Genomic DNA, 25364 nt, shown 5'->3' on the forward strand with positions numbered 1-25364 from the left:
TGTGTATTTGCGTACGTGTGTGCGTGCGTGCGTGTGTGTGTGTGCGTATGTGTGCGTTTGTGTGCGTGTGTGTACTTGGTCTTCTTCATTCATGGAGACAGCCTCCCCCATTTGCGCTCTCTGGGGAGGCTTCCAACCGACCGCTGAAGCCCTGCGTACCAAACGCTCTGCATATGCACTCCATTGCGCCCTTTAAGGGATGGGGGCTTCCTATTGGCTACGGTGATGGGTAGTGGTGGCGGCGGGCGTGAACGTCAGCCCGTGCACGCTCTCCTAGGTGAGGTCTCAGCAAGGGGAGAGAGGGTGTCACGCCGGAGTGACACTGAAGGATTTGAAACGTGTGTGTGTGTGTGTGTGTGTGTGTGTGTGTGTGTGTGTGTGTGTGTGTGTGTGTGTGTGTGTGTGTGTGTGTGTGTGTGTGTGTGTGTGTGTGTGTGTGTGTGTGTGTGTGTGTGTGTGTGTGTGTCAGTGAGGGGTCTAATTCAGTCCTTAAAATCAATACCCCTGACCCAAACCTGTTCTGACACTTCATGCTCTTGTTCTGAACACAGGAATATGTTCACATGTTCATAGAACGCAGCGACCTGAGAATAGCCAGTTCTTAACGGGTTCAATGAAAAAAACTGTTCATAACGTGTTCATTGAAATAACAAGTTCATAACATGTTCATAGCGCGCAGTGACCGGAGAAATAACCAGTTCACAGAGTGTACATATAAATAACCAGTTCATAGCATGTACAGGTCAGTAATGCCCCACGTACCTTGCAGTGCTTCAGGTTGGAGGTTGGATAAAAACTCACATGGATGTATTGCAATCAAGGACTCTGAAGTATTCTTAAACAAAGAGTGAATTAACACCTCACCCTTGCCTTATCTCACCTCTCTTGTACCTTGAAGATTTCTCTTCCTGTGTGTACATCTCAAGAGAGTTCAGAGCTCAGACATCCCCGAGCTTGATGGAACAGTTGTAAGGATGTTCAACCGTTAGTGATTTTGCAATCCGTTCTCCTGACAGAAACCGGAAACTTCTGTCTTCCGAGCTTCCTGATGATCATTCCCAAGTTTTGGCGTTCTGCCTTCAGGAGTAGTCAAGCCCCAGGAGTGGAATCTCCATATCTGTAGGAGATGAGAGCTGTAGGTATCCCCAGGTGCAGGTCGTAGGCATCAGATCTGCGATCGAGGATTTGATAGATAGATAGATGGATGGATGGATGGATGGATGGATGGATGGATGGATGGATGGATTGATACTATATTCATCCCATAGCGAAGTTGTAGGCATCCAGTAGCAGCATATACATACATACACACACACATACCTCACGCACATAAAAGGAATCTAAAACACTCACAGGTACATAAAATAAAATGAAACGGTAAGGAGTACAGAACATGTGTGTTGGTTACTAGGCCTGATAAAGACTATTCTATTGATACAGACAATGATGATAAGGTGCTATGGTGGAGGAGTATGTGTAGTGGTGGCAGAACAAAAGTAAACAGTGCAGGGAAATAATTTCTGCAAAGTATTGTCTGTTGATGAATATGAAAGGAATATAGATATATATATATAATATAAATACACACACGCACGCACGCACACACTCACTCAAAGGAGACGTCATTGTTGCCGAGCTGCAACCTAGCATGTGGGAGTCTGCTCTGTTGTTTTGTTATAAACAGGTACTGTGAAGATGTGAATGGCATCTTCACTCTTAAACCATGTTTTAAAAGATGCACATATTCCTGTCTGGCTGTTAGCCGTAATAGTCCGCAGCCGTGGCTCATAGGCTGATTGAGCCACACCCATACTGGTGCTCCTTAAGAGGGCCAGAGTTTTAGACTGGAGGGAGGCTTGGGTTGTGCAAGTGACTCTACGGTTTTGCTATTTGTTTAAAGTAAAAATATGCTTTTTAACAACAACCATGTGCGTCAAGAAAGCTCATTTTTCACAGGTACCCTAAAGTGTTCCAGTTTGTACCGTCTCACTAGAACATTTGAATAACTTCACATATAATCCTATGAGCCTTTGCTTTCCCTCAAACCTCGCTGAATAAACAACCAAGCCTGCCCAAGAAGACCTTGTTTATTAACCTATTTTCAACCGATGCCGGGTTCCTAAAACGAGAATATCCACGACCTGAAATAACGGTGTTTGAGTGTTTCAGTTCCTGTCTCTGGTTGAGGTTTAATGTCATCTTAATAAATCATCCTTTCTCTTCTGGGAAAAGCCTGTTCTCATGTCTGGCTTTCTATACATTCTGTCTGCTTTAATGGAGCAACCCTCACAACTAGCTTCTTAACCTAGGAGCACTGCTGCCACCAGAGCCGGGTGTGTGTGTGTGTGTGTGTGTGTGTGTGTGTGTGTGTGTGTGTGTGTGTGTGTGTGTGTGTGTGTGTCTGTCTGTCTGTCTGTCTGTCTGTCTGTCTGTCTGTCTGTCTGTCTGTCTGTCTGTCTGTCTGTCTGTCTGTCTGTCTGTCTGTCTGTCTGTCTGTCTGTCTGTCTGTCTGTCTGTCTGTCTGTCTGTCTGTCTGTCTGTCTGTCTGTCTGTCTGTCTGTCTGTCTGTCTGTCTGTCTGTCTGTCTGTCTGTCTGTCTGTCTGTCTGTCTGTCTGTCTGTCTGTCTGTCTGTCTGTCTGTCTGTCTGTCTGTCTGTCTGTCTGTCTGTCTGTCTGTCTGTCTGTCTGTCTGTCTGTCTGTCTGTCTGTCTGTCTGTCTGTCTGTCTGTCTGTCTGTCTGTCTGTCTGTCTGTCTGTCTGTCTGTCTGTCTGTCTGTCTGTCTGTCTGTCTGTCTGTCTGTCTGTCTGTCTGTCTGTCTGTCTGTCTGTCTGTCTGTCTGTCTGTCTGTCTGTCTGTCTGTCTGTCTGTCTGTCTGTCTGTCTGTCTGTCTGTCTGTCTGTCTGTCTGTCTGTCTGTCTGTCTGTCTGTCTGTCTGTCTGTCTGTCTGTCTGTCTGTCTGTCTGTCTGTCTGTCTGTCTGTCTGTCTGTCTGTCTGTCTGTCTGTCTGTCTGTCTGTCTGTCTGTCTGTCTGTCTGTCTGTCTGTCTGTCTGTCTGTCTGTCTGTCTGTCTGTCTGTCTGTCTGTCTGTCTGTCTGTCTGTCTGTCTGTCTGTCTGTCTGTCTGTCTGTCTGTCTGTCTGTCTGTCTGTCTGTCTGTCTGTCTGTCTGTCTGTCTGTCTGTCTGTCTGTCTGTCTGTCTGTCTGTCTGTCTGTCTGTCTGTCTGTCTGTCTGTCTGTCTGTCTGTCTGTCTGTCTGTCTGTCTGTCTGTCTGTCTGTCTGTCTGTCTGTCTGTCTGTCTGTCTGTCTGTCTGTCTGTCTGTCTGTCTGTCTGTCTGTCTGTCTGTCTGTCTGTCTGTCTGTCTGTCTGTCTGTCTGTCTGTCTGTCTGTCTGTCTGTCTGTCTGTCTGTCTGTCTGTCTGTCTGTCTGTCTGTCTGTCTGTCTGTCTGTCTGTCTGTCTGTCTGTCTGTCTGTCTGTCTGTCTGTCTGTCTGTCTGTCTGTCTGTCTGTCTGTCTGTCTGTCTGTCTGTCTGTCTGTCTGTCTGTCTGTCTGTCTGTCTGTCTGTCTGTCTGTCTGTCTGTCTGTCTGTCTGTCTGTCTGTCTGTCTGTCTGTCTGTCTGTCTGTCTGTCTGTCTGTCTGTCTGTCTGTCTGTCTGTCTGTCTGTCTGTCTGTCTGTCTGTCTGTCTGTCTGTCTGTCTGTCTGTCTGTCTGTCTGTCTGTCTGTCTGTCTGTCTGTCTGTCTGTCTGTCTGTCTGTCTGTCTGTCTGTCTGTCTGTCTGTCTGTCTGCACATCCGTCTATTTTTTCAATTACGATGTCAGATCTGTTTATTAAGATAAGGATCTATAATGCAGGTCGGTGTGGGTTCATATTGCAGATCACGTCCGCCTTGGCAGAAGGAGAAATACAAACGTAGAAATAAAGCCGCCCATACAATATGAGCCTTAGGGACGTTCGTAACCATAGGCTGTTAGGACACTATAGACTCAAGGGCAAGGGGGTGGACTGGGCAGTAGCCAGGAATACGGGGGGGGGGGAGGCCTTCTGTTGCAGGGGTTCATTTTTGTTTGGGTGGTACGGGGGTGGTTGTGCTTGGCTCTCGCACACACCAACCAAAAGTCCCACAGAGTGGACACAGAGTAACAAGTCTCAAAATGAATCAAGCATTTGCTCATCTTTGAGACTGATTTTGTATAGAGTTGGACGAATGGAGACCCACTTCATCCACGCGAGGAGCTGTGTTGTGTTTCCCCAGTAATGAAATCTCATCCCATGAAGTACGTCTCCTTACATTAGTTTTATTTTCATGTTGCCATGCGGAGGTTATGATCAGAGGCTCAAGAGAGCTTCCCGGCTGCAGCAGAAGGGCTCTTCATCAAAACCTCCAGATCAATAATCCCATGTCCTTGATCAACCTCCATATAGTCCAATTCAATTATTTTCTTGTTGCTGTGCAACCCTCTCATATTTTCAGAAAATATGAAACCTAAGTAGCTTTATGTAGATATGCCATCATTTAGGCCGGATGCCAGTAATGTTACCCTATAAAAAATTGATATTTTTTGCCTGCTAAATATTTTGCATACATTAAAACTTAAGAGATATTATTCATATTATGCATCCACCTTAACGCAACTCTGACTTACAGATCGCTAAAATAGTGAGATAATAACATTTATGCTACCAAACCTGCTTTCAAACTCCAGATCTGCAACTTTAGATTGGATGATGAATAAGTAAAGCAAAACCATTACTTTTTAAGAAATATTAGAAGTCAGAAGTTGATATATAGAGAAATATCTGAAAGAAGTTATCTTCATATACAGTGAAGAAGGGGGGTTATGTGTGGGGTCTACTGGTGCAATGAATGACTAATGGTCAGATGAAATTACTACTGGTCTGATGAAATTACTACTGGTGCAATTAAATGGCTACTGATTAGACGAAATGTTACTGTTGCATTAGAAGCAAATCTTTTCCAACAATATTTTTATTATTTTCTTTTAACCTTTTAGTCGTGTATTGGCCCTTTGGACCCTCCCATAGGGACCCTACATTCTGCAGTTTCACATCATAACACAGGTTGGCACAGCAAAGCAAAACAAAAAGGACAAACTCAACAGCTGGAAAGTAACTGCTGCCATCAAAACCTCCAGGATCCAGCCTATATTTGAACTGCTGGGGACTGGCCAGGTGGGCTAACTTGGGCATGTAATTATTCTGGGAGCAGACGTTGCTTAAAGGGGTGATGTGATGCCACCAGGTGTGGGTGTGATTAGCCGTTACAAGCCGTTTGAAAATCGTCCCTTTCCAGTGTTTTATCACAAGTGGGAGTGTCCACCTAGAATAGATATATGACGGGTAGATAAGCAACATCTGCTAGAGTCCACTAGGTGGGCTGGTAGACTGATCTATCCAGCTTGCATCTAGGTGTACAATTAAAACACAGCAAAAGGTCGATATTTAAATGGCTTGAAAAGGCTAATCACACACACTGGTGGCATAAGATCACCCCTTTAATTGGAGGTCATGCACTTAGAGACTTGATGAAAAGTTATGGTTGAACTGCACTTTGTTTGGTTGCAATGGGACCCAAAAGTCACAGTCTGGAGAGTGGAGTCTGAGTCTGTTTGGTGGATTTTATAATTGAATTGCAATCTAGACGTGTACAGCAACACCTTTTTGAAGCATCGCTGGTGATATTATGGTTTCAGGATCATTGGATTCGTTCCCGTTGGTGCTAATGCATTATATTTTCTGACTAAATGCTTTATTTTAAGAACAAACAACGCGGAATATGAAAGGATTCACGAAATTAATTAGCGATATTAAAGTTAATTGGGCTGGGAATTTGTTTCGGATTTATTCACGCCTTTTCCAAAGTTGCGTCAGTACCCTGCAGACATAAGCAGAAGAAATGTTCTTCTTCATAGGGTGGAGAAGCGTCCCCTGAAGGCATCCATCTTGTGGTTGTTACATTCTGTCCTGTTCCCTTGGGACTGGCTGTGTCTTCATCTGCCAATGCGCTGCAACGGGCTTTCGGTGGAACTGGTACTGAATAAAAACATGATGAAGGGTAATTCAAATTAAATAAACCCAACTTGAAAAGAGAACTATGAAAAAAAACTGTCCTGGCAATCGTCTTATACGACTTTTCAAAAGCTTTGGCAGGCACATTTATCATACTTCAAACATTTTGGCTGTGATACATATCTCCCAAAGATTTAAGTAAAAGCGTGTAAAAAAAAACTTCATATTTGTATAGTCTCACCATTTGAGATGCTGAAGATTTATAGTGTAATGAACCCACTGTTTCAGCTACAATAAAACACGATAGGAAACACAAAACACTGGTTGGCGGCATAAAAGCTCGGAATTACAAACAATTCTTTCTGCATTGCCTCTCATACTTGGTAACAAAAGAACATGGCATACATCGCCACGTTGAAGATCACAGGAGACGTTTAAAACCAAAACAAAAAGCTGATGTGTTCCCCTTCACGGAGCCACGCTCTTATTGTGACGACGGCTCTCGAGCCTTCTGCTTTATGGAGATGTAGTTGTTTTACTTGTGCTCGCACTTAACGTGATTGCTGTGTACACCCTGTTATTTCAGCCATTGTGTTGCCGGGTCCCTCTATCAAAGAGGCGTGGTAATAAGATACCAGACCGCGGGGAGTGAGTTCTTGTCCGACCTGCGGGGTCAGTGGATCCGAGAGTGAAATAACGGCTCATTTAACGCTAGGCCCACGTTCACCCGCTATTATCGGATTACTCCTGCTAGCACGTCGCGGCGGTGGCACAGGAGCCATTGTTCTCCAGCGTCGCGTGCGTAGTTTTATACAACCGCAGCACTCGGAGAGAAGGAAACGGGGAGATGGAGCATGGTATGTTTATTGATTTTTCCATTTGTTTACCTGATTTGCATGTAACAAAACATTAGATTTCTGCGCCCCCGCAGGGTTTGTAGAATCAAGGTATGGGGACATTTCAAAAGAAGCACACACCGTACATGAAACGGAACCAACAAAAAGGGGGGTGGGGGGGGTATGTGGTTTGAAAACAGTTTTTAATAGAAATAAAAGGTATAAAAAAAGAAATAACTGAACATGCTCCACACAAAGTTGTTAGGTTTCATGAGGTTTTACAAACACATCATCATCAGGTAGCCAGGCACTGGGTTCTTCTTTTTTTTTTTTACTTTCCCTCCCTCCTAGCTTAGAGTATGTCAGGTGGTAAAGCGACATCATCGTCTATTTAACAACACACATTAGGAGGCCGTTTGGGTCTTTTTTAAGTTGATCTGCAACACGGTGTTGAGGGACACGGGGGGGGGGGGGGGGATGGGGGGGTGATGAGAAGCAACATGGATTCACGTCATACGACAGGGACCCTGGGATGGTCTTCACTCAAACTCAAAGAGTTTACATACCTCGCTCTACCTCGGACCGTGTTTCCAGAGGACTTTAAATACCTTGTTTATTCTGATACCTCTATGTGTTAATTCGTCCTGTATTCCCTTCACTTCATTGTAATGGATAGTTAGTAATGTTCACTTTTGAGAGTTTCAAGTCTTGCGACTTCTTCGCTCCTCCTCCTCACATATTTTCCTAAAGATGTTGAATGACTCGAGGCTTCTGCACCGCGGTACGTCATCCGTTTATCAGGTTATTTCATGATCATGGAAAGTTAGTAACATAGAAATTTACGGTACATGTTTGAAACTTTGCGCGTCTTGCCTTTGCGACGTCCTCGCTCTTCCTCATCCGATATTTTAGATATGTTTACGACTTATTTAACATTATGCACGAGGAACTCCGCTGACCTCGGTCCGATCGCTGTAAGGGACCTACGGATGCTAGCTAGCGTCGACTCTTAACAATGGCGGCTTTACACTTAACGACAAAGTGATGGCGCGACGTCCAAACTTACGGCCGGTGAGACAAGTTGGGGGAAGGGGCGGCGACGGCGACGACGCCTGAGAAGAAGAGGTAATGTCGTTTGGATCGCTGCTCCGTAATGGATCACCTTGAGAGGATATCGCGCGATCCACATTCAAGCGCTCACTTCATCTTAATCCCCCCCACCCTAATGGAACTGTCCCTTATCTGTGACCTAGAAGACAGGTGGTGGCAGTGATGGGGTGGCTCATACAGGGGCGACGACTTAGAGTTTGGTCTGGGGTGGGGGGTGGGGGGGAGAAGTACTGTTCGCTTTAGCCGTGGGCCACCGATTCAAAGCACAAAATGCGGAGGGCAGTGGCAGCCTTTGGCTAGCTGGTAATACATATCATGGCCTCACTGTAGCACACAGAAACGAACAGAAAGTAACAGAAATCACGATTTGACCTTCACCAGTTAGGACCGATTTTAAACATACAGTAGGCAGCAGCCCAAACAATTGTAACAACACTGGAACAGAGTTTGAACGCATTCCAACTTTTTTTCTTTAGTTTTTGTTTACGATTTTTTTTTATTACACGACACAGGGTGTTCAAACCGGCATGCTCAAAATCAGCAGATTGATTCTCTTTTTTTTTTTCTTGTTATCATTTTTCAAAGTCTTCGTTTCTGTTAACCTATCACAGACCGTTTAGAGAAAAAGCAAAAACATGAACTCGGAAACCAAAAACGGGGTTCTGTTGGAATGACGTTTTGTAACGGAAAAAAGACACTCAGAAAGTAACCAAAGTAAACCAACCCTCCTTAAAAGTGTTGGAGTTACTCACCCTCTCAGAACTTGAATGATAATCAGAACAAAAGTTGCAGACAACTTCCAACACATTTCCTCATAGCCAGTCGTGGATCCCTCGAGGTCCGAGGCCCCTTCCCGCTCCGATCCAACAGAACCGCCACACAACACTTAAAAAGTCCCGCTCCCCTCTCTTCCTTTGTCTCTCGGCCGCCATCAAGTCAAAGTTGGAGCCTCGACGTCCTCCCCCTCGGGCCCTCTCTCCCTCAGAAAACTTTGCCGTTGTTAATCCTTTTGCCACATTGGGTCCCAGGAAAAATCCATCATCGGTGGCGCACCCGTACGTGCACACGCCCCCACACACACACTCCCGGCTGCCCGGAATTCCATACACACGCGTCGTCGTCACGGTCAGAATGGTGGAATCCTTGACAATGGCGGGCGTCCGGCCTTCCTTGGTCCCCCGCTAGATTGCATGGTTGCTGTAGCTGATGTATGTTTGCTTTGTGGAGAAGGCTGAAAGAGAGAGATTGATGGGGCAGAGTGAGGATTTGATGGAGCAAAGGTGGGCCATTGTGAAGTGGGAGATAAGGAGGAGAGGTTTGGGGGCAAGGGGGGGGGGGGGCTGAGGCTCCATATCTTCTGAGTAACAGGGGCCAGAGAGGTAGGGGCCAGGAGTCCTCTCACCCCAGAGTCTAACACTCGTCAGACACAACTTTTATAGGCTAGCGACACGGCCACACAAATATCAGCCGTGCCCCCCATAATGCTGCTTGGATGAGTTCTGCCCTCTAGACAGCCCGCTCGGCCGACCAGACAGAGAGACATTCACTTAATAATAACAGTCCCCAGCCCTCTGCCTTGCTCCCTCCGTCACTCTCTGTCCCTCAGTCTCTCTCTCTCCCTCTCTACATCCCTCAGTCTCTCTCTCTCCCTCTCTACATCCCTCAGTCTCTCTCTCTCCCTCTCTATCCCTCAGTCTCTCTCTCTCTCTCTCTCTCTCTCTCTCTCTCTATCCCTCCGTCTCCCTCCTCTCTCTATCCCTCCGTCTCTCTTTCCCTCTCTCCATCCCTCAGTCTCTCTCTCTCCCTCTCCATCCCTCAGTCTCTCTCTCCCTCTCCATCCCTCAGTCTCTCTCTCTCCCTCTCCATCCCTCAGTCTCTCTCTCCCTCTCCATCCCTCAGTCTCTCTCTCCCTCTCTCTATCCCTCCGTCTCTCTCTCCCTCTCTCTATCCCTCCGTCTCTCTCTCCCTCTCTCTATCCCTCCGTCTCTCTCTCCCTCTCTCTATCCCTCCGTCTCCCTCTCTCTCTCTCTATCCCTCCGTCTCCCTCTCTCTCTCTCTCTCTATCCCTCCGTCTCTCTCTCCCTCTCTCCATCCCTCAGTCTCTCTCTCTCCCTCTCCCTCCCTCAGTCTCTCTCTCTCCCTCTCTATCCCTCAGTCTCTCTCTCTCCCTCTCCATCCCTCAGTCTCTCTCTCTCCCTCTCTCTATCCCTCAGTCTCTCTCTCTCTCTCTCTATCCCTCCGTCTCTCTCTCCCTCTCCATCCCTCAGTCTCTCTCTCCCCACACACACACACACACACACACACACACACACAGCAGCAGCATCTCCAGCATGCAGAGCCATCAGGCCTTAACTTCCTCGTTGTCTCCCAGACCGTGGAAGCTGATTGGCTGCGGCCGATCAGATAAACCCTGACAGCGAGCCACCAGACCCGGGCACCGGGTTGCGGGGGGGGGGGGGGGGGGGGGGCGGGGGGGGGAGGGTGGTCGAGGGCAGTGTGGGGACGTCTGGGCCAGACAGACATTTTTTCTGGATGACAATGACAAATGGTGCTTATTCAAATGTGTAGAACCCTGTAAACGGGCCGGCCAATCGAGACAAAACGTCTTTCGCTATCGACCCGGAGTCTCTCTGCCCTATTCTATTATAAAAATAACCAAAAAAAACGAAACGTTTTCCTTATCAACAGGAAGAAGTGGGGCCTCAAGCAGGGAAAGAAATTAGAGAATATGCATATAACAACAATCAGTGCCGCTGCTAGCTATTTTGGGGCCCTAAGCATAACTCCTTTATGCCCCCCCCCCCCCCCCCCCCCGAAAAAAAGAATTGGTTTCTGCCAGTTTAACATTTTATTAAAACGCAAAAGTTAAATCTACTTTGTAAACACAGTTCACAGAACAGCCAAAACATACATACAGTACACACAAGTATTGGAATGTCCAAAATCTTTTAAATTAAATAGTTATCCATAAATACAAACTTAAAACCAGAAGTATACAAGTAAGAATTTTTTATTTATTTTTATTTTATTTTTTTTGGGGGGGCCCTCAGGACTTGAGGCCCTACGCGCAGCGCGTAGTGCGCGTTATGGGAGCGGCGGCACTGACAACAATGATATTTACCATTCGGTCATTAAGCATGCATTGCTGTCCGATTCACCAGTGAATCGAGATCAGGGAATTGACCAGAAGATCTCATTTCACTGGTCTTTGGCCCTGTTCTCCACTGGAACCTCGCCGTATGGATGGCTTTGATTGGCTCAGCACCTCAGGCCTGATCGGCTGGATTTGCATCTCCATGACTGAACAGGACTCCCCTCTGATTTTACGTGATGACGCAAGTGTCTTTCGTCGATTACACAACAACTTATTGCATTGAGTCGTAATATACCCCGTGGTGAAATGTGATTGGTTTAAGGATTAGTCATGTTTGTTTGAGACAGAAGGAACGCACCCAATTACATCCGTGACGATGAATTTTAGTTTGACTTTAAATATTCCCTCTCCTAATCTCAGCAGCTCATTATTATTGAGATTGAGGCCGATTATTTTGTATTGTTCCTGTTCAAACATTGGACAATGTTTCTCACATATTTCATAGATTGCCTCATGATGTCCTTGATATGAGGAAACAAAACAAGATGAATATCAGTATCAGCGATCCAATAGTGGGAACTATTGTTCAGCCTTTGGAACAAGACGAATCTGAACAAAAACCTTAATTTTGAACCAGCTTTTTTGTTATGCAAACGATTACGTCAAACTAGAATGACCGCTTTGTGATTCTTTCTAAACCTTCATTCTCCTCTTTAACCAGGCCGGAATAGTTATGGGAGCAGACGAACAATAACAAAGCTGTTATGAACTATAGCCAGGCTCTGAGTGAATGGCGATTAGTCTCAGACATAAGAACGCACGTTATATATAAATATATATTCCTTCATAACTTCTCGCTTCCAACTGCCAGCAGACTGACGTCAATGCAGCTCGCCTGGAGGCAGGTAGGCCCCTTGAGAGGCTCCATCCATGAGTCGCACACAAGTTCGACCCTCTCCCGGTTTCATAACGTGTGCTATTGTGCCTGAGCCGCCCTGCCATGCACGCAGAGCCTGGCTAGAGTTCACAGCTCGATCCGTGATCATTTTGTTTGTTCCATTTGGCGCTACTCGGCGCGTTTGAACTGGAAAAGGAAACGCCAAAAAAAGATCGACGCCGATCTTGGTTTGACGTGGTGCCCGCCAAAAGTGCAAAAGGAGAAGGGCTTTAGGATGTCTAAAAATGAAAGACATCCGGGATCGAACCTGGAACCTTCCGGCGGGGAGTGGAAGATCCAAACCACCTCAGGCCTCAGATATACGTTTTCTCCTCCTCAATGATCATTTCTCCGTCCACAACTAACCCAGCAGCCGGACTGAGACTTCTCGGGAGGTCCAGCTTCGTTAGGGCAGCGCCTGCAGAAGCTGCTGAGCCGGTCGGGCTGTAGGCAGCCGTCATTAGAACGACAGTCCAGGAGCAGGCGGGGCCGTCTCGGTAGACAGACGCCTGAGGACACCTGCGTCTGTCAGAGCGCTGAGAATGCACGTGCTGCAGCGCAGCGCGTCAGTCGCTTTATTCCGCTGACGGGATGGGATGCAGAGTCCTGTGTTTCCTCCGAGTGAGTCTGTCTCTCACTCTCTACAGTCTTAGACAGGGTGTTTATCCGAACCGGGATTAAAACACAGCTTTGTTTGGTGAGGGATGAAGACGTGTTTGCTCGTGGATTGTTGTGGTTTGGAAACGAGGGGGAGAGTAGGGAGTAGGGGGGGGGAGAGAGAGAGAGAGAGAGAGAGAGAGAGAGAGAGAGAGAGAGAGAGAGAGAGAGAGAGAGAGAGAGAGAGAGAGAGAGAGAGAGAGAGAGAGAGAGAGAGAGAGAGAGAGAGAGAGAGAGAGAGAGAGACTAATAATAATGATAAAGGGGAGCTGGAAGAAAGGAGTCTGAAGTGTAATGACCGTGATGTATATCCCGTTATGTGTTAAAATAATCGGAATGGATATATGAAGCACAGTTTCCAGACGCTAAGTCTTTTTTCAAAACTAGTGTTGCAGAAGTATTCGTTTAATAAATCGTGTGGAGCTCGTCCAATAGATCCTCTCCGGCTGGAAAATACGACCACCGAATGAAGGATAGCGTTTCATTTCCTAAAACCACTCGAGTGTTAAATACCCTGGTGTACGTTGGCTAATAACTAATGATTTTGCACATGTACTCTTTCTCTCTCTGCCCCTGCGTTAGCGAAGCAATTTGTAGTGTTTGTTTGTTGTTGTTGTGATGTGCTGAGCTGGAAGTACAAATCATAAGTGAGGACTATCAGACATCTGGCCCTTCTCCTCTTTGCTCCTCAGACCGGGGTTTTCCTCATTGAACCCCAGCTGCTCTATCATTGGCTGTTCAACCAAGCTGCTCTCTCATTGGCTGTTCAGCCCCAGATGCTCCAACCTGGTTGGCTGTTAAATCTGCTATCTTCATAAAATCCCGCCCTCAACACTCACTATGCAAAATGGCCTGAGAAGCCCTATTTAAATGCAAATTGTTATTTTTACTATAACTTAAGTAAAACGTTCATGTACACCACTTTGGTGGTGAGCTTATTAAGATGCCGCAAGGAAAATAAATAACTTGAAGCTCTGGGGCGGCGGTGGAGGATAAGTGTTACACTTCTGCTCTACTTTCTTATCTTTCTTATTTTACATATGAAATAAAACAAACAAACACAACTCCAACTTTTTGAGTCCACACATATGAGATGAAATAAACCGGGTGCAACACTCAGTGAGTGCAGACTCACTGAGTGAACCAAGAACCCTTACTTTGTGAGTCCAGAATCAGGAAGTGAGTCTTTGTGAGTCTGGACTCACAAAGACTCACCCAGGAACTAAAGACCAGAACCCTTACTTTGTGAGGCCAGACCCCTGAATCGACCCAGACTGCTTAGTTTGTGAGTCGAGACTCAGTGACCCAGAGCCCTTTACTTTGTGAGTCTAGCCTCAGTGACCCAGAGCCCTTACTTTGTGAGTCCAGACCCCTGAAGTGACCCAGAGCCCTTACTTTGTGAATCGAGGCTAAGGAGGTGACCCAGAGCCCTTAGTTTGTGAGTCAAGCCTCAGTGACCCAGAGCCCTTACTTTGTGAGTCTAGCCTCAGTGACCCAGAGCCCTTACTTTGTGAGTCCAGGCTCTCGCAGAGCTCGGTCTTGGCCTCGCCGTTGGGCCTCAGGCTGGCCTTGGGGTTGAACTTGTTGGACATGGTGGCGGCGGTGACCACGGCCTTCAGGCTGCGGGTGCGCTTGGGCACGTTCTGCTCCGGGTGCAGCAGGACCACGTACACCTTGGGCATGTAGAGCAGGCCCAGGGACACCGAGGCACTCAGGCTCACCGAGATGGTCAGCGTGGTGGTCTGGATGTACATCTGGGGGGGGACACGAGCACACACACACACACACACACACACACACACACACACACACACACACACACACACACACACACACACACACACACACACACACACACACAGAGAGAACACACACACACACACAGAGAGAACACACACGCACACACAGAACAAACACACACACACACACACACACACACACACACACACACACACACAGAGAGAACACACACACACACACAGAACAAACACACACAGAGAACAAACACACACACACACACACAGAACACACACACAGTCAGAGAGAGCACGTCGGTCACTTTTAATCAAGGATGTGTTTATGTTTTGACACTGGTTTGAAAAATAATGGGGACCGGGGTGGTGGGAGGGGGGGTTTCGGCGGGGGGGGGGTGTGAGGTCGCGGGTTAAGGACGCACCAACAAATGTCACACAAAGCAACAAGTCTCAACTGAATGAAGCATTTACTCGTCTCGAGGAGGTTCTCAACCACAGATTCTGTATACAGTTGGATTTAGGTTTGAATTATTTTTAATCTATACAAAAGTGGCAGAGGGCAAGCTTATTAAATGGCCACGGGCAAGCTTATTATTCTTGTGTGCGTTGTTATGATGTGCACAAAACTGTGTAGTGTGTTTTGACACTCGTGTGACCCTCTTGATTCTTGCGCTTCTTGTGTGTTTCCCGTGATGTGTACAACAATGTGTAGTGTGTTTTGGCCCTTGTGTGACCCTTATTATTCTTGGGTGCGTTGTTTAGTGTGCTGTTAAGTGTGTTCTGACCCTCGTGTGCCCTGATGATTCTTGCTCTGTTGTTGCGTTGCTTCCCGCGATGTGTAGGCCTACAACGTTATCTGGTGTGTTTCTTCAAGCTCGTGCGACCATTATGATTCTTGCGATGTTCGTGTGTTCCCCGTGTGGGCGAGCGAGAGGCCGCCGTAAAACACGGACATCTGCTGCGGCTCGTTCTAATTAGCGGACGCAACGACCCGTCCGGTGGTCGGCTGCTGTAGGGAGGAGGCTTACTCCCATGGAAACGCCCGGGCGCAAAGATCGGAATATACGACGCCGCTAAAATTATATTCCGGAGCAACCATCCCAGCGTCGCTCTCGGCGTTCGGAGCCAGGCCTTGTTTGTTTAATATCTCCGTGGCGCCGGTTTTCATGTGGCCATAGAGTTAACCGCAACACAAATTTGATACCGGCCGTTGAACTCGAGACCACAACAACCCCATAAAGGTGTGACTTCCAGCCGTGACGACCGGCCCCTCTGATCCAGGGAGCAGGGCCGGGTCCCGGGGAGCAGCCCCCTCGGCCCCCAACACGCCGGCTCCATTTTAAATCATCCGACCAATCAACACAAAGCGGACGGACGGCTGCACCGAGTGGAACGGCGGAACTGGTGTTCCTCGCTGGACTTCCTGTTTGGCTGACCCACGACAGGGGGGGGGGGGAGGAACTGCAGATACCTTCTGATTGGAATGCGCCCGAGCCCTGACCCTCGCGCCCCCACCAACCACCCAAACCAGGAATGAGACGGGCCGAGGAGACCCGCCCTGCAAGGACTGTAGGGGGTTCCGGAACGAGCCCGATAACCAATAACTTCTCTCTCTCTCTCTCTCTCTCTCTCTCTCTCTCTCTCTCTCTCTCTGTCTCCCTCTCCCCCTCCCTCTGTCTCCCTCTCTCTCTCTCTCTCTCTGTCTCTGTCTCTGTCTCCCTCTCTCTCTCTCTCTCTCTCTCTCTCTCTCTCTCTCTCTCTCTCTCTCTCTCTCTCCCCTTTACTGTCTCCATCCCTTGCAGACTCCCTGCTGATATCTAGTTCCTGCCCTCCCCTCCCCTCCCCTAAGGGGGTGACCCCCCGCCTGAGAGGCAGGACTCTATTTGCTATTTGTTTTCATCATTGCACCCTCCCCCTCCTCCTCTGTGCTGGGGCGTACCTCATCCCCCCCAGGTCTCGTAGCAGGGCCTGGGTTGGGGGCTGGGGGGCGAGGGGGAGATGGATGGAGGGAGGGACAGCTGTGCCGACCCCTCCCAGCTATAGGAGACGCTCTGGGCTCGGATCACTGACTCCCCATTCAAACTGTTGGCACAATGAGTGCAAAATAACAAGGATGGAGAAACGTCTGCCGCCCCAGGACAGAATTCTGCACCCCTTGATGTGGACGACAATATGGCTGATGGACCAGTGAAGGCATGAAGGAGTCGATTCAGGGATTCAACCAATCACCACAGGCCATTTGACATCCAACATATTGACTTTGAAATTATCGTTTTCTTTACTTGAAATGATTAGATGCTTTTGCAACGATGGGTGTCTCTCACTGAATGAACCTGCAGTCAGTCAACAGCAGTTGACTGACTGCTGTTGAATTACTTTTTTGGACTGGATGCTGTTGATGGACTTGGTTGACTAGCTGCTGTTTGACAGACTTTTGACTGGCTGCTGTCGACTGACTGCTTTTTACTGACTGCTGTGGACTGACTGCTGTGGACAGACTATTGACTGGCTGCTGTCGACTGACTGCTTTTTATTGAATGCTGTAGACTGACTGTTATTGACTGACTGCCGTTGGCTGGCTGCTTTTTACTGACTGATGTTGACAGCCTTTTGTTGACTGACTGGCTTTAACTGACTGCTGTTTGACTGACTGCCGTTGACTGGCTGCCGTTAACTGTCACCGCCTTATTAATCCTCTCCCTCCTGATCGCTTTGTGCCCGATCAGCCCATAAAGAGGATCTTAGAGAGAAAGGCAAGGCGTGTATCTCTCTGCCGTTCCTCAGCGCAGTCATCAGCCGAGAGCCGCAGGCCGGGCTTCAGATGATGGAGCGGGCGGACGCCGCGCGGCTGCTAATGAACGGCGAGCCGACGCAGTTCATGCAGCGAGATGAGTGGCCGACGCTCCGCCAAGGCGGGAGGCCCCGGGAGACTCACCAGCAGCCCAAGGAGAGGCCTGAGAGCCAATGGGATCGTGTCAGGCCGATACGCGGGGGGGGGGTCAATGTAAAGAAAGGCCACTTCCCACGTGGACGGATCTCCATGGATCACCGGGTCTCAAAACGAAGCCGTTGCGAGGCTCCCACTCTGGGGGTTAGCGAGGCCATCGTTATGCACCCCGGGGGACCGCAGTCCACTGGAAGCCTTATGCTCACGGTCCGCCTATAAGCGCCTCTTCATTCAACCGATAACCCGACGGGAGCCTTGAGGGACAAACAGAGCGAGGCCCTGAAGGGGATGGGATTCATGGAGGCGGGCGGTTGGCTGGCCGGCCTCTAAGCTCTGTTCTCTTCCCTACAGAGAGGCCAGAGGTCCCCGTAGTTGGCCGAGAGGGTCGCTGTGCTGCAGGACGAAGACTTCAGCCAGCGGTGCTCAGCTTAAACCGCCGGACACCAGAACGACGTGAACCACATGGTCTGTGTGTTCACGTTGGTGCTAATACACGCTATATGCACGCTAACAGTGTCTACACTCTGTATCTCTACAGAGACGTGCGTGTGGTCGTGCCCATGTCTCACCTCGCGTCAACGTTTGTCTCTGGGTGGCGGGAGGGAGGAGGAAGGGAAAGAAAGGAATAGCAAAGACAACAATAAAAGAGAGAAATCGAGAAAACATTGAAAGAGAAGAAGAAGAATGCGAACGACGCTATGAGTCACTGAGCGGGGAAAAAAAGAAAGAGAGAGAGAGCGAGAGAGGCGGGTCTGAGACGCTCTGAGTCATCGCTTTGTCTCCGTCTCTGTAGAGACGGATCGTGGGGGGGGGGGGGGGGGGGATAGCAAAGCCGCGGGGGAGAAGGATGGCCCGCTGTGCCTCAGCTCCACGCGTGACGTCCTCCGCTCTCCGGCTATTCACCGTGCGCTGAGGTCTCCCGGGAACCTCCGCAGGTGCTCTCCTGGCACCCGGAGCGTTGACCCAGGACTGATGGGGGGTCTCTGAGGAGAGGACCCCACCAGAACCGGCCGTTTGATCGGCCCCATTCATAACCCCGTACTCCGGAGCCCCCTCGTGTGTGGCTGGGTTGAGCTGGTCCCTCGGGGGAGGGGGAGACCGGCTTTAGGGTTGGGTGGCTCGTCACTCCCCCCCCCCCCCCCACCGCCGCCTCCCCTACCTCCCCCATCTCCCCCCTCTCTCACCCATCACACCGTCCTGCAGCTCCGACAGGTGTGACATCCATCTACTGGGGCTGGCATCAAACCAGGCCGTTCAAGCTCCGCGTATCACATCATATGTCCCCGACCGCCCCCACCCCCACCACCCCCACCACCCCCACCCCCCTCTTCATTGTGAATGATGGAGGGAGAGTCTCCCCTGGCATTGGTCACATTTGTTCTGACACCGGATGACAAATGCGTGACTGTCCGCACTGCCGGGAACCTGCGAGTAAAGGGTAGCAACGAAGCGAGCGCACGCACAGATACACAAACACACACACAGACACAGACACGCACACACGTGACACACACAGACACGCGCAGACACGCGCACATGCCCGCCACAGACACAGACACAGTGGCACACAAGGTACAAAGACACACACTTTTGCACACACAGACACACACACACACACACACACACACATACACACACACACACGTGCACACACGCATGTACACGCACACAAAAAAACACACAGACACACACACACACACACAGGCAGGCAGCGGGCAACAGGGGCGACCCAGGGGTAGTGGAGCGTTTAATCGTGGGGGGGGGCGTGGGGGGGGCGTGGTGTCGCCTCCGGTTTGCTGGAGGCTTTGTGGGCCTGCCATGTACAGTAGGCCCGTGATCAGCACGCCCCCCCCTCCCACACGCTCCTTCCTTTCAGACGGAGAGCGCTGTTTACGCAACCGCTCAGAGAGTCTGTCTCTGTTCCACACAATTACCTCGTCCCTCTTCCCGCCGCCGCACCTGCGGCTTTTGTTGTCGTTTACCGCCTCGGTTTTTTTAATGACAAGCTGGAGGAACGCCGGAAAAAAACGCAACGAAAGGGGGGAAAAAAAACGGCGACAGAACTTAAGGCTGAATCGGCGACTCTGATGAAAGCACCTGAGCGCTTGGAACTCTGCGTCGTGTCGCAGACCCGTTCGGTCGGGGGGTGTTGGTGGGGAGTCTGTGTTGTGTTCAGGCGTGATTAGGCGCCGGAGCCGAGAAGAAAGGACTTCACATGAGAGCCGCACGTCGCCCACCACCGAGGAGAGCTTCCTCCACTTCCTGCTCCTGTTTGATGTCCCTCCTCCCCGTGCTGAAGGCGGACCCTCGAATGTCCCCCTGATTAGACGTCAGCTCCTCTACCAGCTGTTTGTGTCTACAGTTGGTTTTGCTTCCGGGGGAAATCTTAATTAACAAGGGCTGAGTACATCTATGAGGACTGCAATTATACAGCGCCTTTCTAACCAGTGGACCCTCAAAGCGCTTTACAATATTGCCTAACATTCACCCATTCAGACACTGACGGCGGTGTCAGCCACGCAAGGCGACAGCCAGCTCGTCGGGAGCAGTCAGGGTGAGGCGTCTTGCTCAGGGACACCTCGACACTCAGACGCTAGGAGGAGCCGGGGATCGAACTAGCAACCTTCCGGTTACCAGCCAACCCGCTCTACCTCCTACGTCACATGCAGCCCCAACTCTGCGAGAGACAGAGAGGGAAAATACATATTGAAGATTGTTAATTCTGTATTTGAAGTAAGACAACAGCAACCTTTCCATACAGCTACTTTACTATTCTGAGGCCAGACAATGGATGACCCTTTCTGAAACAACAGTAAAGAGGGAATTTTAATCTCTGCTCCGTATTAACATCCTCTTTCATCTTCCAAGGCAGGATATGGAATACTGAAACAAAGACGGCTGTGAGAGTGGTGGTTTCTGCCGCTCAGAGACGTGAAATAGAGAATGTGAAGCATCGTACTCCTCCATTAGGCTGTATTTACAGGCAGGACAGGATATTAGCATGGGACTCAAACTGAGCAGGAATGTGATATGAATGTGAAATGACCTCACAAGTAAGGGAGGAGAACATACATTTGGATGGTGTGTGTATGTGGGGAGATATTGACTAGAGTTTGTTTACTTGGTGTTTGGATTAGTATTTACATGCAACACATTTATTTACATATATTCTGTGTTGGCACACCTGTGTTACACAACACGTTTATGTTGTGTATTAAGCCATTTAGCAGTCTCGTCCAAAGTGACTTACCCTTTAATACTATTTTGTTAGAGCTTGGCACTTTACTTGGTTCTATGAACATCCTTACAGTAGTGACAGCGATATGATATTTCTCTTTCTTCTGACAAATGTACTTACTGTAAGTCGCTTTGGATAAAAACGTCTGCTACATGCCCTAAATGTAAACGCAAATGTAAATTTTGTATAACTAGGTCCTTATTTAGGAGGAAGGTTTAGTCATCTTGCTCAAAGATGCCTACAGGCTAGGCTGCATGTATGAGGGATCCAACTCACAACCTTTCAGCTGGAGGTAAAAAAGTGACACCTTAGTACTCAACCCAAAGGCATGTGTGACGTACGCACAGGTACGCATCACACGCTTGGTAAAACACCAGCCGCTACAAACTACAACAACACAAGCATTCCATCAGTTGAGAACAAGCTTGCGGGACAAACGTTGTTCTAATCAAACCAATGATAGCGTTAACACAGGTGTCAGAGGACCTGCGCCGCCCTTCTACACCTCGGGATTTAAACAACAAACTACAAAACCTACCAACTCTTGATTGAAACTACTTGACCTACCAACTCTTGAGATCAAAGTACTAAACCTGCACACCTTTTGATTCAAATAACTAATAACCAAAATAACCAAAAAATAATAATACAACGATATCTTATCTTTGAAAACGTACTCAGATAAGATAAACCAGTATTAATCCCTGGATGGAAATGCAGGACTACTATATTAACTGTTGAATCGTTTATTATATAACTTGTGACATCAATCGTGTTGCATCCTGCCGTCAGATATCATCCACATCATGTTAGGATGAGGTCTACACTTCGGATAATGCGTTTGCCCAAGCAAAGCCCCGGTGGCGCCAATGAGTTTGTTAACAGGTAATTCTGGCAAAGCAATTGGATGCACAAACCCCCCCCCCCGCTGTGTTCTCGCCAGCCTGGTGGGAGCACAAATTGGTTTTGGATCAGGCTCCAGAAACAAAGTGGTAATTGGCTGCTTTGTTACCTTTTAGCCAAGCTGCATTGATTGGCTGCGATCAGTTACGCCGAGAAAAGCAGGACAAAGCCGACCGGGAGCTGGGGCGATGAAAACAGAACGATGAACCACTCGAGAGTTCCTCCTCGTTGTCGCTGTTTGCCTCGACCCCCGGGTCGCGTCCATCAGTCCAAACAGACTTCGATTTCAGCCGGCCTCACCCTTCGCAATTATTGTTTTGCTGGATTGCGTCGCGGTCTTGCAGACTCTGATCAGTCTCGTCACACTCCGCAGCCTGCAGGCAGTGAAGGGCCACTTCATCTTCCTCTGATACCATGACAATATCTCTCCTCTGTTTCGCTACTCGCATGTCATTAAGGAGCAGGTGAAAGGTTGGAGCATCCTGCTCGAAGATACCTACAAGTATGCTACAGACTTTGGACTTCAGTCCCATATCCTTCAAACAGGGAGTCATAAACCCTGGCCCTAAGACCTAACTTAACAGGAGTGCCGATATCAAATGTATTTTAAATCTATGCATACTGATAATGGCAACACAGAAATAACCGGAGCCGTTACTGGGGTTGTAAAACGTATCCTGTACGGCTCAGGAGGAATCCATTTTGGATTCACAGCCGCCCTCAAACTTTCCGCAGCACAGTCCATTCGTCAAAGGCTTTTTTTTTGGACTGCCGAGAATGACACAATTGTACACACTCCCTCGCGCGGAAAAACATCTCCAACAAAGGGAGACTATCAAAGAGCAGACTTTCAGGCCAACATTTTGATGCATTGTCTTCACAAATCCCTGTGGGAAGGAGGTGAGGATTAATTTGTTGCATCTGTCGGGCTGGTTCTGGCACAGCCGATAGTGTTCATGCCAGGATTCGGCTTTTCTTCCCGTTGACTGGTGTGTCCTCTCCTGTGACACAGCAAACAACCGGCCAAAAAGACAATCTCTCAACCTGGGGGCTTGAGCTGCCCCCCCCCCCCTCTCACCGTACCGCTGTCACGGGCGGCCGGGCCCGAGTGCTGAGCCTAACGTCGGACACTCATGACCCCTGTGTCTGGACCTCGTTTGACCCCCGATTCCCCCGCCCTGCGCGCCCGTCTCTGTCTCTCTGGGCTGGATCTCAGACATGGCTGTGGCAGACGGCAGACACATTGATTTGACACGGGAGGGAGAAGAGAGGGAAAGCTGCTCGTGGTGTAAACAGCTCCCGCGGGATCGGCCCTAATTTGTCGTGGCGTGCGTCTTTCAAGAGAAATATCCGAGTGGTAAGATTGTGTTGCTTGTTTACGAGGTTGTCTGTGGCAGGAGATAAAGCAGGGTCAAACCCCGGTAACACCCAGAAATTCATTTATTTTACGGAGAATAAAAAGTTCCTCTTAAACTCGATGTCTTTGAAGCGGTCTCTTCGTCGGAAGGAGCGAGGACGGTAAAAAAAAACTAAATTAAATTAAACCAAAAACCAATCGTAACTTTACGGGAAAGGGAAAAATGTAATTCGCTGAAGTGTCTTATATCCAGGCAGAGGCTCATCTTCATTTGAAATGCCTCTCACAGAAGCGTGCTTGTTTGTTTTATAATCAAGGTCCCCCCACACCCCCCCGGCCCCCCTACTCCTCCAACGTCGCCGGGCTGCTGAGAGGAGGAGAGTAGGAGAGAGGAGAGCCTCTAAAGAAAACCATTTGAACAACAAAAGACGAACCAGGATAAGAAAAACAACCTGGGGGTGGGGGGGGGGGGGGGGGGGGGGAGAAGGAGAATTAACCCAGACAGGTTGAGGGAGATAATCAAGGAAGGGAGACGATACAGAACACTCCTTTCCAAGGATGATTGGACGTGGATTTGCTGTTAGTTTACTGTCTGCGGTTGGAAAAATAGCAAAACAAACACAAAGTGGAGACAAAAAACAAGTGAGAGGAAAACGACGCACACACACACACACACACACACAAATGCACGCACACACACACACACACACACACACAGACACAAACACACATGCACCAACAGACACAAACAGACACACACACAGACATCCACACATGCTCACACACACACAAACACACGCACACAATGGCACACAAACACACATAGGCACACAGACACACTGACCCATGTGGCACACACACCCACACACAAACACACACAAAGGCAGCAGGGGAGGGTGCTGGGAGGGAGGGGGGGAGTGACCCGAAGGTAGTGGGCCCTACCTTCTCGGTGGACTGCGAGGTGCCGAAGAAGATGGGGATGAAGGCCAGCCAGATGATGCAGGTGGTGTACATGGTGAAGCCGATGGGCTTGGCCTCGTTGAAGGTCTCGGGCACGCCTCGGGTCTTGATGGCGTACACCGTGCACGTGACCATCAGCAGCATGCTGTAGCCCAGCAGGCAGATGAGCGACAGGTCCGAGATGTCGCACTTCAGCACGCCGCGCGCCATCAGCGGGTTGGACGTGCGCTGGTCCTCGTAGTCGATGACGGCCTGCGACGGGTCCACGCCGAACCAGATGCACACGCCCAGCAGCTGCACCGCCGCCAGGGCGAAGGTGATGACCAGCTGGGAGGCGGGCGAGATGAGGCGCGGCGCGCTCACCGACACGCCGCCCTGCTCGAAGATGCGGTAGATGCGGTTGGTCTTGGTGAGCAGCGCCGCGTAGCTGATGCTCATGCCCAGGCCCAGGAAGATCCGCCGCATGGAGCACACGCCCACGTCGGGCGTGGAGATCATCAGGAAGGTGTTGGCGTAGCACAGGAAGATCCCCGTCAGCAGCACGTAGCTCAGCTCCCGCCCCGACGCCTTGACGATGGGCGTGTCGTTGTAGCGCACGAAGGTGACCACCACGAAGAGCGTGGCGCTGATGCCCGCCACGGCGATGAGCACGGGGATGACGGCCCAGGGGGAGCTCCACTCCAGCTTCACGATGGGGATGGCGTCGCAGCCCGTGTGGTTGGCGTTGGGCCGCAGGTCAAAGCGGCACATCTTGCAGCTGAAGGTGTCGGCCTGGTACTGGTAGCCGTCGCAGCGCTCGCAGTGCCAGCAGCACGGGATGCCCTTCACCGTCTTCTTGCGCTCGCCCGCCTTGCAGGCCTGGCTGCAGATGGAGGAGGGCACCCGGCGCACGCCGCCCGGCCACTGCATGGTGCGCACCTGGGGGGGAGACAGGGGGGGGAGAGGGGGAGAGGATCAGAGGGAGGTTTGGAGACCGGGGGACGACGAGAGGCATCAGAGGGAGGTTTGGAGACCGGGGGAGACGGAGGGCAGAGACGGGGGAGACGAGAGGGATCATGGGGGAGGTTTGGAGACCGGGGGAGACGAGAGGGATCATGGGGGAGGTTTGGAGACCGGGGGAGACGGGGGGAGGTTTGGAGACCGGGGGAGACTGGGGGGATCATGGGGGAGGTTTGGAGACCGGGGGAGACGGGGGGATCCGGGGGGGAGGTTGGGAGACGGAGGGAGATGGACGGAGAGAAACCTCCGTCTGAATAACAGCCCTCTGGCTGGAGACAGCAGGGGAATAGCAATGAGCCGATGATGGTTTGGAAAAGAGTTTGTTTGTTTTTCCTGTCCAGTGTTATCTCCAGAATACGAATGAGAAAATATAATATATTGAATCGTATACAAACCGTATACAAACCCGACAAATTAACATCGGAGTTACCGCCCTTGTTGACACACAAAGCTTTTGAGCTCTTGATGTCATTCTCGATACTGCTGATGTTGATAGTATTATTGTGTGATAAATATTTGTCTGGTCCCACGTAGCGTTGGCT

At 49.6% G+C, this 25364-nt stretch overlaps 1 protein-coding gene across 1 annotated transcript in view; it reads right to left on the reverse strand.

Annotated features, from left to right (window-relative positions):
- Nucleotides 1–6876: 6876 nt before the first annotated feature.
- The window catches only part of LOC132470952 (metabotropic glutamate receptor 4-like), a 62705-nt gene continuing 44217 nt past the window's right edge, over nucleotides 6877–25364 (reverse strand). The window contains exons 6-8 of the mRNA XM_060069915.1: nucleotides 23806–24741; nucleotides 14172–14418; nucleotides 6877–9207 (exon numbers count right to left, since the gene is read on the reverse strand). Coding sequence (XP_059925898.1) covers nucleotides 9158–9207; nucleotides 14172–14418; nucleotides 23806–24741 — 1233 coding nt within the window. The 3' untranslated portion in view covers nucleotides 6877–9157. The remainder of the gene's footprint in view (nucleotides 9208–14171; nucleotides 14419–23805; nucleotides 24742–25364) is intronic.

This window comes from Gadus macrocephalus, chromosome 13 (genome assembly GCF_031168955.1).
Source record: "Gadus macrocephalus chromosome 13, ASM3116895v1".
In the NCBI taxonomy this organism is placed as follows: domain Eukaryota; kingdom Metazoa; phylum Chordata; class Actinopteri; order Gadiformes; family Gadidae; genus Gadus; species Gadus macrocephalus.